This window comes from Polypterus senegalus, chromosome 14 (genome assembly GCF_016835505.1).
Source record: "Polypterus senegalus isolate Bchr_013 chromosome 14, ASM1683550v1, whole genome shotgun sequence".
Lineage (NCBI taxonomy): Eukaryota > Metazoa > Chordata > Cladistia > Polypteriformes > Polypteridae > Polypterus > Polypterus senegalus.
In genome coordinates this window covers 105,988,086-106,001,966 of record NC_053167.1, presented here as the reverse complement: position 1 = coordinate 106,001,966, position 13,881 = coordinate 105,988,086, and the positions used below count along the sequence as shown (strand labels likewise).

Genomic DNA, 13,881 nt, shown 5'->3' with positions numbered 1-13,881 from the left:
TAATTGTTTATGTTGACACAACATTTTCATCCTTTAAGAAATGAACAGAAGTGATTTAAAAGGCAAATAAAACATTAGGTAATATCACAAAAACTTGAATATAAATTGAGGGGTGTTATACTTAGACTATATAATGCACTAGTGAGACTGGATCTGGAATATTGTGTGCAGTTCTGGTCACCACACTTTAAAAAAGACATACAAGCACTTGAAGAAGTGCAGAGAAGAGCAACCAGTTACATCTCAGGGCTTAAGGACAAGTCTTACTCAGACACACATAGAGAATTAAACCTGTTCCTCTTAATTGTTAAAAGTATTCATAAAGTAGATGTAGCAGAATTCTGTCAGCTTAAGGATGAATGGCGTACTCGAGGACATAAAAGGAGTGCAAATTAAAGGGAAGTGTGCATAGTACTGAAACCAGAAACTACCTCTTTACACAAGGAGTTGTGGGACTCTGGAAGAAACTAACAAGACATGTCGCTGATGCAGAAACCTTGACAACCTTGAAAAAGTATCAAAATGAGATATGGGGAGAGTTTAGTTATTACCTTTATAATCAAGCTTGATTGACTGAATGGTCTCATCTCATTTTTCAAATTCCTTACCTTTTTATATTCATTTGAAGTCTTTGGATTGTACACCATGAAGCCGTTTTTGGCTGATTCACTGTACATGACCGCAACATGATACATATTCCCTTACATACAACATTCTTTACACATACACACATTGAGTATAGGCCTAATTTATAAAGCAAGTTGGAATAGTGTTTGATAAAGAAAACTGTTATATAATATATTGTATTTTTGAGACACTCACAATGCTTTCAGATATTTTTGGTGGAATTACAGAAGTAACAAGGGAACATTATTTCAATGTGGAAATTAGCCACCAGCTCTCCACAACACTAAACTGGATGAGAAAGCTAGAAATTATATGGATGGATGGCTCAATAGATGGGTTTAAAGTATAAAGCAATTGTCAAGGAACAATTGGATTTGTTCCAATGTTGCCTGTCTTCTGCACCATGCAGATTGTGAGCTCATATGTCACCTCCATGACACTGTTTTGTACTGAGCCCAACAAGGCAACATGGAACACCAGGTGAGCAAACACACCTCACCCAGTTATGGCTGAAGATGTGGGTCCAGGGCATGGCTCCCTAGGAGAAGACCTAGAAGAAGCACTAGACATCCTGGAGAGATTTTTGAGTTTCAATTGGCTTTCCAAGGATTGTTTAGGAACTCAGCAGAATGGTTTGGAAGAAACAATTGAGGATAAGATGACCTAGTTAGCACAACATGACATGATACTGCCATGACCAGGAAGAAAATCATCAAATACAAATAAATAAAACAAAACTTTGTTCTGTTTATGAACCAATTTACCAGTGAAGGTCTGGTTGGCCCACTGCTAACCCTGACACTTAACCTTATTCCTAACACTAAGTATTTCTTCTTCTTCCTAAGTGTTTGTAGAGAGATTTGGATATTTACATTTTCTCCTGTCTGCCATTAGCGAACATCACCGAACTTAAGTGCGACTAGCTATGGACTGATTCTTGAAATTTGTAATGTAACAGTTTTCTAAAGCACTGTATTATACATATTAGTAATTGGACCATTCTTAAGTTTGATTATTCATACAGCTCTTCATATCTCAGATAGATGATGCTAAGGGTTAGGGTAAGCACACAGGCTTTTAAACAGTAAAAATGTGTACTTTTAATATGGCATTTGCAGTAAGTGGAATTCCACATTTTGAATTTTCCTGTTTAGAATACTATTATCTGTCTTTCAGGACTGGAATAGACATTAAGAGTAGCTGGGTCAGGGTTCAAGGTAAACTGTAGGAACTTCAGAGCAGTAAATCAACTCCGTAAAGTCTCTGTTGAGAAGCTGTCGTGGAGCTGGTCATTAGGGAGCCTTCAAACAACTCATGTAAATCTAATAGCCTTTTTCCTTTCACAGCTCATTTCTATAGGGTCCCCCCTTGCCCCCCACTATTATGGTGTTTTGATTGAACTGTTATTTCTAAAGTCAATTTTGTTTTACATTGTGCATTCATTGACATATTCATGCAAACATAAGATAACCATCATGCACTTGGCTTCATGCTTTTCACTTCTAGACAATCCGAGGTTGAATGAAACAAAGTTGACTGGATTTTATTCAAGGATGGCAGTAGTTGGTGGAGCAGAGAACTGCAGTAATACTGGAATATTAAGTTACGTAGCCTCTGATGCACCATCTGAAAGAAAGAAAAAGATTTACAGTGCTCATTGTTTTTTGCTTTTCCTTTAAGAGCTTTAAAAATGAAATCTTGAGTGTTTTGTGTAAGATGTTGAATGGCACTGAGAAGCGTTATGGATTACCTTAGCAATTGAACAGCATTTGTTCATTGTCAATGATAAGCTATTTTTATAAGGTTTACACAGCCATTAGTGTAAAATACCAATAGATCCCTGAATGCTGTAGAAGAAGAGGATAATATGTCTTATTGAAGTAGTCACATAAATTAATTGTTAAAGTATTTAAAACTATTAGCTACTGAGCCAGAAGAAAATTCAAATAAAAGTGCAAAATATTTTATGACACGAAACATCTTATTTGTGGATTGCAATGCCTGTCTCACACACAGCATGTTCTACTTGAGTGTTTTACACCAATGAGTTGGTTAGCACTTCTGAATTGCTCATTAAAATTTTGATCTCTTGCCTCTTTCATAATATTTTTCCAAACTGCCTGTTGACGAGGGGCACACGCAGGTGGTAATGACTCCGAATTAGCAGCTACCCTGCTGGATGCATTGTCAGTTCCACCTACAGTGTGTCTGTTCATTTCTTAATTGACTACTTAAAATGATGTTGAAGCCATTAAGACACAGATCTTGACAAGCTAGAAAATTAAAATGCAGAATAGAATGAATTAAAACCTGTTAATCCATGGCATGCTCAAGTTCAAGTTTTATTAGTCTTTTTTTTTTTTAAGAATTGCGTTGAGATTCTTATTACTTATGCATGATTGTTCTCTCAGTAATATAAGTTACTAAATTAATATAGCAGCAGTAAATAAAATGGCTGCATTTAATTTTATAATGCATTTTAGGATTAAGGACAGTCTCCTAAATACACAATTACTATTTAGTGCCCCCATCTTGCAGGCAGTGTGGCATAGCAGTTAAGACTTTATACTTCAAACCCTGAGGTTGTGAATTCAAATACTGCTGCTGACATTGTGTGACCCTAAGCATGTCACTTCACCTGCCTGTGCGTTTAATGGAAGAATGAAGTAACTTTACCAAATGGTTTAATGCACTTTGGAGAAGGGCATCAGTCAAATAAGAAAATAACCAAAAAGCAATCTTTTCCACATGATACACACAGTGACAGAGTGGTTAACGCTGCTACTCCAGCATCCTGGCTTCAAATCCTGGGATGAGTTATTGTTCATGTGGAGTTTGCATAGTATTTCCTCCCATATTTACCAAGATGTGCCTCTTAGGTTGACTGTCAGTAATTCGCCCTTTCGACATGTGTGAGTGGACCCATATGATGGGCTAGTGCCCTTTTCAATGACAGGTTCCTGGCTATTGCCCTTCCTTCATTACTCTGATTCATATTAGTAGTTTTTTCAATGTTATGTTACATTGTCCACATTGTACAGCTCCACACATCAACACCTCCCCACCACCTTCATGGACTCCTTAACATGGACTATGGTTTTATAATCTCAGAAACTTCCCAAGCTATCTGCCTTTAGCTATGACAGCATCTGGCCTAGTTGATTTTCATTCTGTTCCCCAGCTTCAAAATGTGATCACAGTCATCAGAACTCCACTGCTCCTCTAAAGACATCTGCAGATATTGTTAAGGGGAGTAAGGCAACAGCAACAATGATACTGTATCAGCTTCTTAGAAGAAAAATGTTTCTTTTATTTAGAATCATATATTCCTGAAATTTTGGAGGGTTCAGACAAGGCCAATCTAAAAGTGACATACAGTATTGTTAGTTTCAGCTGTTTGCTCACCACCACTTGAAAGCTGACTTGAGTAACAAGCATACTGTATGTCTTCCATGCACTCGTTCTTCTCAAAACAAATCTGAATTCATTTCAGGTGACTCAGATGTGAATACTCAACAATGGCTTCTTTGCTATCCTGCCGTCTACTAATAATCTTCCATGCACACATTCCTCCCAAAACTTTTATTTTGTGCTTTTTCCAGAGTGAACACCATCCTAAAGCACTTAGAAGTACAGAGAAACACTACAGTTGCACAGATTTATTTTGTACAGTTACAACACAGCCATGTTAAATGACATGCTTCGAATCGCACAGCTAGGTGAGGACTGAAGTGGCCATTTTGGATTTCAAAGTCCACTGCGTTAGCCACCAGGCCACACTACTATTACAATGCCGTCTAACATTATTCAATTGCTTTGGCTTTTCTTTTGTTGTTGTTTTCCTCTTTGGTGTTCACATGTTTATACAGTATCTGTTAAGATATTATTATTATTTGTGTCATTGTAATGGAGTGGTGGATCTCTGGCTAAAGGATCTGTGCTGGTAACTGGTTTTGAATTCTGGCAGTGCTACTCCATTGGGCCCTTGAGTCGGGTCCTTAACCTACAATTGCTCCAGGTATGTTGTACAATGGTTAACACTGCACTCTCACCCCAGGCATTTGTCTCCATGTCGGTGTGTCTCTGGAGAGTAAATTGGGGTATGTGAAAAATGACAAACTCCTAATGCAAGAAATTGTATAAGGTAAATGAAATAAAGTGAAGTGAATTCATCTACTAGTCTTTGCAAATAAAGTTAAAAGAAAGAAAGGAGTTAAGTTAACAACATAAATTGCCCCATGACTAAGAAACTTCTTACCATGGGAGCCAGCAGACACCACTTCTACCATTCCCTTGTGCACTGTATACTGGCTATTATATATTCACTTCAGAAAAGGTCATCCACCCGAAACTACGCATGTTTGGGCTATTCCAGTACTTGGATGGGAAAAGCTAGATTTGCTGCTAGAAGAGGTGTTGGTGAGGCCAGTGGTTTGTGTGTGGATCCCAGTGTCCCAATGCAGTAATGGAGACAATGTGCTGTAAATGTAGTGCTGTCCCTCAGACGAGACATAAAACCAAGGTCCTGACTCTCTGTGGTCATTCAAGATCCCTAGGCATCTTTTGAAAACAGTAGGGTTTATCCCCATGTCCAGGATAAAATTGTCCTCCATGGCCTTTTTGGCCACTTGTCCAGTCATCTCCTGTCTTAAATTGGCTTTCTCACTCAAACCTTCTTCATCTAACAGTTAATCTGTGGTGAGTGTACTGGCACAATAAAGGCTGCTGTTGCATCATTCAGATGGGTGCTACACATTGGTGTTCGTTGAAGTGATTCCTCTATGTCTATGTAAATCGCTTTGATATTAGTGCAATTAAACAAATATATACACTATATAGTAAATATATTATTGAACAAAATCTCATTTAATGAAACTGGCTTGAAGATTTTAAGCTAAAAAATGAGTCATGGCCATTGGGAAAATATTTAGGGTAGTGCACTTTATCTAGTTAATATGAAGTAAAATTTGTAGGAAAGAATATTGCCTCCAGTGAATATAGTTTACTACATGACTATCATAAAGCTATCCAGGGAGGTAAACTAGTAGGTTTTAGGCCATAGAAAATTATTTCAGTAATATTCTGAAAATGCTAACATATTAACTTTGTAGGTCTATTTTTCTGTGCCTTTCATAACTTGAGAAAGAATTACATTAGAGCAGTCAAATAATCAGGAACGCTTATTAAGAAACCATTAGCATTTGGTTGACTCAGTACCGGCAGCTGGGGTTAAGCTGGCTGCCGAAAGTACACTGAAGGAGAATACAGCAGACCAGCAATACAGAACGGACCTTGTTTGTTGTCTGTCATAAATCGAATGTGCTGGATCAAATTCATTTTCAGGAAGGTTGCTCTGCCTTTTAAGCAAAAAGACACTGGGATGAGTTACCTTGCTACTGTACAAGAGAGCATTGTGGAGCAGAGATCAGCCAGCAGCACATCATTGCCTTGCCCCCACAAATATCTCTTTTCTCATTGCTATTCATGATCCTCCGCTAAATCCTTAAAATGGTTGTGAGTGTTCATGGATTTGTGTTATGTTTCATCGATCACAGACTACAAGTTGATTAAGAAGACTAGCATTCAATAATAAAGCATATATATTTGAATAATCTCAATACAGTATATATCACTAATTCAAATTTAAATCAAAGTTTGTTAAAAACACAAATTCATAAACTCTATTCATATAAAAGTGAATTGCCTGAAAATTGCTTTCTGTGCTTTTCATTGCCTTGTTATCTCTTGCTTTTATACCTGAAAATTAGTTACATCAGCACCATGTTTTTATTGCATCTTATTATTTATTGGATTTTAATTATTTATTCTGTTGGATAAGCCAGATTTGAAGCAATAAGTTACAAGTTGCAACAAAAATACCTGAAATTAATTTAGTTTTTTTTTTTTTTTTTTTTGTTTTCTTTCTTAAGCTGTGAGAGCAGCTATTTGCATGTCAGTTTTGCCTACTTTGTATATTACATTAAATTATGGACACAAAAACATACATTTAACACATTCAAGCAAAGTATCTCTGAGTTATATTGTGACAAGGCCAATTCAAATGCAGTAAAGAGAAAAGGCGGAATGCTGGACTTTGACTTTGGCAGGTATTTATTTCCACATGCTAGTTAGTTAGTTAGTTAGTGATACTTTAATTATAAAATGGAGGGCTATTGCTTTGGACTCAAGTGTAAGATTTAGTGCTCAGGTTTTTTAAATATCCATAAATTTAAAATGTCACCCATGCATTTACGCTCATACCTAGGGTGAACTCTAACCGTAACCTTAACCCTAGATCAATCAATCAATGAGTAGCACTATAATTACAAAAACAGTGGATGATGTTTCCATTCTGTAATAATTACTGTATATACTTCTGCAATTTTGAAGGGAAGTGCACAAGGGATAAAAATTGACCAACCCAAAAATGAGGTGAATATATATTAACTCTTTGAGGGCTGAATATTTTTCACACATAAGTCACACATAAGTCAACGTAAAATGTCTGTTGCTATGTGTTTTGGCTCATGTTGTTGCATGTTCGGTATCTCTGGCAGCAGTGGTGCCACAGTGGTCAGCAGGAAAGCACGGTGGGCTGGCTGCCTGGCTGTCTTCACACAGCAGGTGGGTGGTAGTGGTTTGTACCTTTTGTCATCATAAGTGATGGTCCTCCCAGGCGAACGCTATTGTAGGTGCATCAGCTACATGAAAGTGCTGAGCACCATGATCAGCTTGACACCGATCAGATGATGCTGGTACCTCACTTTTGTTTTCAATCTCCATCTCCAGATCACTTACATTAAACTCGGAGTCCGACAAGTAAGAGTCCTATTCAACAAAATTACATAAAACGTCCATGGAGTATTTTGCTTTGTACATTCTCTTTGGTCTCCCGCCAGATGTTGATGCCATTTTAGTGGTTGTTTGCTTTTCAATACTCATGCGCGTTTAGGGAATCGAGGTTGAATCAACAAAGCTATCGGATTTTCCATCTAGCAAAGACAGTCGAACTAAAATATAAGGGCGAGTTTTGTCGCAGTTTACAGCTAATTACTGTCCTCTACCACTGATTTTTGACAAAAGTTGACATCAGCCCTGAAAGAGTTAATACAATAGTATTGGTTTGAGCTGTTTGCTAACAACCACTTGAATGCTGACTTCAGTGCCAGGTATGCTGCATGTCTTCCATGCACTCGTTCTTCTCAAAACAAATCTGAATTCAGGTGACCCAGATATGAACAATCAACAATGGCTTCTTTGCTGTTCTGCTGTCTAATAGCAATCTGAGTGTCGATGATGCCATTGCCTTTTGGCATCCTGAAAATACCCCAACTCTTCTATTTATCAGTCAAAGTTATAATTATCATTCTTTTAAAATTTCATCAGCTCTTTAAAATGCCATGGACTAAATCTTGTCTAGTGTGGTGAACATTTACAATGGACTGTTTTATTTTTTTCATAGAACCCAGTAATCCATACTTTGTTGTATTTCAGTGGTTGTGGAGGTCTGAACATTATTATTTTCTGCTTTCCAAGTAAAAGTTATCCTCACTCAATAAGATTTAGTTTTTCCAGGATATTAAATATTAAGATTTAAATAATCTTGGAAACATTTTTACCAAATATAATGTTAAATGATTTAGAATAAATGTCCTAATTCTAGATTCTTTATTTCCTGCTGGAAGAGTAAAACCACTTGGTTGAGTTTCTGTTCTGTGTGCCATCTCACATTCTACTTGTGATTTTAATGGTTCTTGCAACTGACTTTAGTTCCTTCCCATGGTCCAAAGTTATACCTCTAGGCTGATTGGTCAATTGCAGGTATGAATGTAGCCTGTGACATATCTTCTCCATTTCTTTTTGGACCTAAACAATTAAACGTAAGCATGTATTAATGCATACACCCTGTTTGCAATAATATCTTTTCCTCTAAGTACAATGTACAGTAAGTATTTCCTTGGAATTCTCAGCCAGTATAAAATCCCTTTTCTGTTTATTCAAAAATAATCTTAGGCAAAACACTCTCCAAGTCAGGAATAATGTTCTCAAAGAGGTACCGAATAGATTGTAACTAAGACTAGCTAATATTACCAAAACATTTTTCATTCTAATAGTCGACTGCCTTCCATCACATTAGTTGGAGATCTGTCTTCTTCCTCCTAATTCCAATCTTGAAGTGCTTTTATAGATAAGATTATAAACTCTTCCTGGAGTTGGAATGCTAGAAATGTGTGTTTTTCTCAGTATTGTACTGTTGTAGCTACCAGTAGTTCAATCAATCGATATTAATGCTGCGCTATTTGAATGCTTTTGGGAATAAGAGACTGTCTAAACATAAATGTGATATGCTCCTTCAGGGCTTAGGAAAGCTAGTAACAGCACTGTATGATTATTTGTTTAAAGGCAAGTAACTTGAATCAATAACTATCCCACATTGAAATTTGTTGTAATCAAGTTGATAGTAATTTGAAATATTTGACTAGACCATTAAAATGAAACCAGTAACTGAAAATATTCTGTAGCTAATAACATACAAAAAGCAGTTCATTATATTATGTTAATGAGTTCCTAATGGCTGTCTTTTCTCTTGTCAAGGGTCGGGCAGGAGCAGATGGTGCAAGGGGAATGCCAGGCGAACCGGGTTCCAAGGTATCTTCTTTTTTAATCTTTTTATATATTTAATTATCTAAGAACTGGTCTAATATATTTACTTTAAATTCTGGTATACCTCCCTGTACATATAATACATACAGTATATCCATCCTTCCATCCATTATCCAACCCGCTATATCCTAACTACAGGGTCACGGGGGTCTGCTGGAGCCAATTATAATACATATGCTTACATTGCAAATGTCAATTAAAGTACACTTATAGGGTAGAGAGGCAAAGCAGTGACAGCACTACTGCCTCTCCACAAGGAGACTGAGGTTCAAATCCCCATTGCTCCTTGTATGGAGGCTCCCTGCCCTACCTGATATTGTTACATCCCATTTAAATAAGCCTGAATATGTGTCTGTGGGCAACACTTAATGGCAGACTGATCAGTGGTGCTGCTTCACAGCCCCAGAAACTTTAGCTCAAATTCAGTTCTCTCCGAGTCTGCATGGGTTCTTCTCTGGGTCCAAAGACATGCAGGTTAGGTAGACTGGTGATGCTAACTGAACCCTAATGTGTGTGTTTACTCTGCAATGGACTGGCATCCTGTCCAAGAATTGTTCCTTCCTTGTACCTGATGTTTGCTGGAATGAATTTCAGCTGCTCCATAACACTGCCCTGGATAAGGGGGTTTAGCAAATGGATAGATACATGGATTTGCACAAGTATTGTGGTTTCAGCTGAAAGCTGATCTTGTGAGGTGGTACCCATAAATCCTCACTATATCTCATTTAAGTAAGACTGAATACGTATCTGTGGGCAATGCAGTGGCACACTGCTAAGAGCTGTTGCTTCACAGCTCCAGAGACTCTCTGAGTGTATTTGCATGGATTTTATACTGGTATTCCGGTTTCCTCTACCTCTCAGAGAGTTGCATTTTAGATTCATTGACAACTCCAAATTAGACCAGTTTAAGTAGATCAGAGGGTCTCCTGGTTTGTTATGATGCTGCCAATGTAATGGCCAATTCCCCATAATCCAGTATTGGAAAAATCATATTCAGTAAATAGAAGAAGGTGCCCTGGCTTTCATAGAACTGTATGAAGTATAGAAGTCTTTAAATATTGTTAGCCTCAATGTATTGTTTTGTTACATTCAATATGATCATCTCTCCTTTAAGAAAAAAAAAGACAAGAATAAGAAAACTGTTATGCAGATCCTTATTATTTCCAATTAGAGTTAGTCTGACCCATGTCAATTGGATGTTATTTTTATTTGCTGAAAAAAAAGCATAAAATGTATGGCTGGTGTGTAGCATTAATAAATGAATTATGAAATAATAATATGATATATAAATATAGTCTTATGTTAAGCAATTAAAAAGTGTTATTGCTGTAAGCTTTTGATGAGATTCTTTAGACTTTTAAAGGCAACTTCAAAGTCGTTTCACTAACTACGTCTTATATTAAACACCATTAGTAGAAATTCTGTAGTTCAGGATATTTTGTAACCCTAACTTTCATACAGCTTAGGACTTTATAAATAAATGTTGATTTATTTTCTGATACTTTTGTAAATAATTAAGTTCCTGCACTAGTTTATGATTTTTGCATTTGATACCCTGTGATGAGTTTTCAGTAATTCTTCCGTGAAGTATGCAATGTAAAAATAAATTGTGCTTTTTGTTGGTTTATGTAATATGAATAATAGTTCTCATTTCTTTTAAATACAGATATCAGATTTCTTGGCTTGTAAAATATAATTTAATATAAAATGGTATTCATGCATATTAATTATCCAAACCTGTTTAGTGGAAAAATATGTTTGAATGTGCAGATCATTCCCCTTTAAAAAATGATTTTATATCTGCGTGTTTTGACCATTATTCTTTTCTGCTCAGGTTGATTTTATATTTAATTGTGTTTTGTTTTTTTTTTTTTACTCTCCACACTTCATTTAATTTGTTTTTTGAAGTGTGGGAGCATCACATTTATAAGTCTCCAGCTTCTTTTTCATGGCAACATTTCTTTTAATTTATCATTCTGGCCATTATTGTTTTTGCTTGGCCACCATACACATGGAGTATGTATGCTCTGTGGGGTTTATATCTCCATAATTTATTTTCATCCCATATCCCAAAGTCTTGTATGTTTGATTGACTGGTGGTCCTAATTAGGACTGGAGTGTGTGGGTGTGGCATAATTATGGCCTGCTATGGATTGGCATCTTGTCCAGGGCTGGTGCCTAACTTAAGTCTGCCTTTGATGAGCCGTCCTGCAGCTCTCTGTGCTCCTGTAATGGGCTTAGCTGGTCCAGACAATGGATTATTATTTTGGTCATCATCATTATTATTATTATTATTATTATTATTCTACCAACATCCCAAAGGTATGCAGGGTTGGTTATTTTCTTAAATGATTGTAAATGTACATGTGTAACTGTGCCATTTAATGGACTGATGCTTTGTACTGGGTTGAATCCTTGTGTCTGATGGTGCTAGGACTGGCTTAATAAACTGTGGCTTAATAAACTGGGTTTATTATTATTATTATTATTTAAGGGGATAAAGTAAAGACTTTTAAAACAACCATTTTATGCTGTTTTTCTCATGATTGCTCATTTTACTTTTGACATGTAGGGTGACAGGGGATTTGATGGACTTCCTGGCCTGCCTGGTGAAAAGGGTCACAGGGTAAGTAACTTTTCTTATCTAAAATAAGATAATAAGGATGCTTTAAAGTGGGAAAACTGAGTAAATGAAGGAAAAGGAAACTTGATGTAATTTACCCAAGATAAGAAAAGGAAAAAATGTGACTAGAGGCAGAGAAACTGAATGGAAACAGCAGCATTACAACCCTCTCTGCTATAGGTCAGTCTGTTTAAAATATAGTTAGAAGCCGACCCTTCAATGAAGGGCAGTTAAGTACAGTTAACTAAAAAAAAGCAAATGAAGCCACATAAAATATACAGTATGTCAAATTAGTGATATAGCATCAAAATATCCTAAAACTATCACAGCGAATGAAGCCTGTACGAATCTGTTAAATTTCCAAAAAGATAGATAGATAGATAGATAGATAGATAGATAGATAGATAGATAGATAGATAGATAGATAGATAGATAGATAGCACTTAATTGTTAAAATGAAATGGACATCATATTGTATAAAAGAGAATGATAACTGGTTTCACAGTTATTGAAGTTTTGGAAAGCTGTTCTGTTCCCAGTCCTGATTGTATTTTTATATTTTGCTAAATTAGTAATCAAACTATGTGCATTTAATTAGCATAACATACACAGTACCTATATACTGTTTACAGATTTTATTATGGACAACCATACTATTTTTTAAATTTACCTTGAAATTAAGCAATTTTATTTTTTTATTAGATTAAATAGTAGAATCTGTATCAGAAAAGCAAATTGCTGTTACTTACCTTGCGCTAAGGGTTAACTTGTAATTCAAAGCACCTCAGCACACGTTTTAGGGATTTGTATATACAGTGTGCTGGGGGGAAAAAGAGAGTGCACCGCCTGGGCATCTCACTGATTTAATGATGAAAGACTTTCAAACCGACACCCATGCTGACATTTGTTTTCATCTACAGTCATCTTGTTACAACTACACTATGTAGAATGTGGGTATATGGTTTAGTTTACTGTTTTCATTTCCTTCCTTGAACTAAGAGGCCTTGGTATATCCTTAGAATACCCTTTTGGAATTGAAGGAAGACACTAAGGCAGTATAAGCATGAAAGTTTTATGGTTTCCTATTAAAAATTGTTGGTGGCACAGATCATAAAAGGAAATAGTTGGGAAAGTTTTATGGTTTCCTATTAAAAATTGTTGGTGGCACAGATCATAAAAGGAAATAGTTGGGAAATGTAATAATTGTATGTTATGAATTTTCTGGTAACACGTTAGTTTAGGTACTGCAAAATACATGTTACTCATTTACTATTATGTAAAAACACCTTCACAGAGGCTTCTTTGGGTCTTCATAACACTTACAAAGTATAATTAAAGTGTGGATGCATCCCTGTAATACTAACAAACCTTCACTTTGAAATGGTCTAATGTGGCTTAACCAAGGCACATCTCTCCTAATATTGCATATTTACTATAAGACCTGTGAATCAATCATATTAACAAGTAAGTTTACCATCATATTCATATGCCACACTGCACAGAGATGAATAGCCTGTCTCCTGATGTTTTATAAGTATTATGAAGACCAAAAGAAGCCTTTGTTAAGGTCTTGTTGCATTAGAGTAAATAAGTAACACATTTATTTTTGTAATACCTAAACTAAAGTGTTACCTATTTTTTAAATCTATCTATCTATCTATCTATCTATCTATCTATCTATCTATCTATCTATCTATCTATCTATCTATCTATCTATCTATCTATCTATCAGTTATAGTGCCTTTCTATCTATCTATCTATCTATCTATCTATCTATCTATCTATCTATCTATCTATCTATCTATCTATCAGTTATAGTGCCTTTCTATCTATCTATCTATCTATCTATCTATCTATCTATCTATCTATCTAGCAGCATAGTGACATTAATGACACTCTCATAAATACTGGTTTTGTCAAAGTTACTCAAATATATATTTAGCATTGACCACCAATTTCATTTTGGT

The 13,881-nt window shown here is 35.9% G+C and overlaps 1 protein-coding gene across 3 annotated transcripts in view; it reads left to right on the top strand.

Annotated features, from left to right (window-relative positions):
* LOC120515258 (collagen alpha-1(XI) chain-like) overlaps positions 1–13,881 on the top strand; it is a 286,385-nt gene that overhangs the window by 123,610 nt on the left and 148,894 nt on the right. For all 3 annotated transcript variants that reach the window (XM_039736095.1, XM_039736093.1, XM_039736094.1), the window contains 2 exons: positions 9,223–9,276; positions 11,864–11,917. In XM_039736095.1, coding sequence (XP_039592029.1) covers positions 9,223–9,276; positions 11,864–11,917 — 108 coding nt within the window. The remainder of the gene's footprint in view (positions 1–9,222; positions 9,277–11,863; positions 11,918–13,881) is intronic.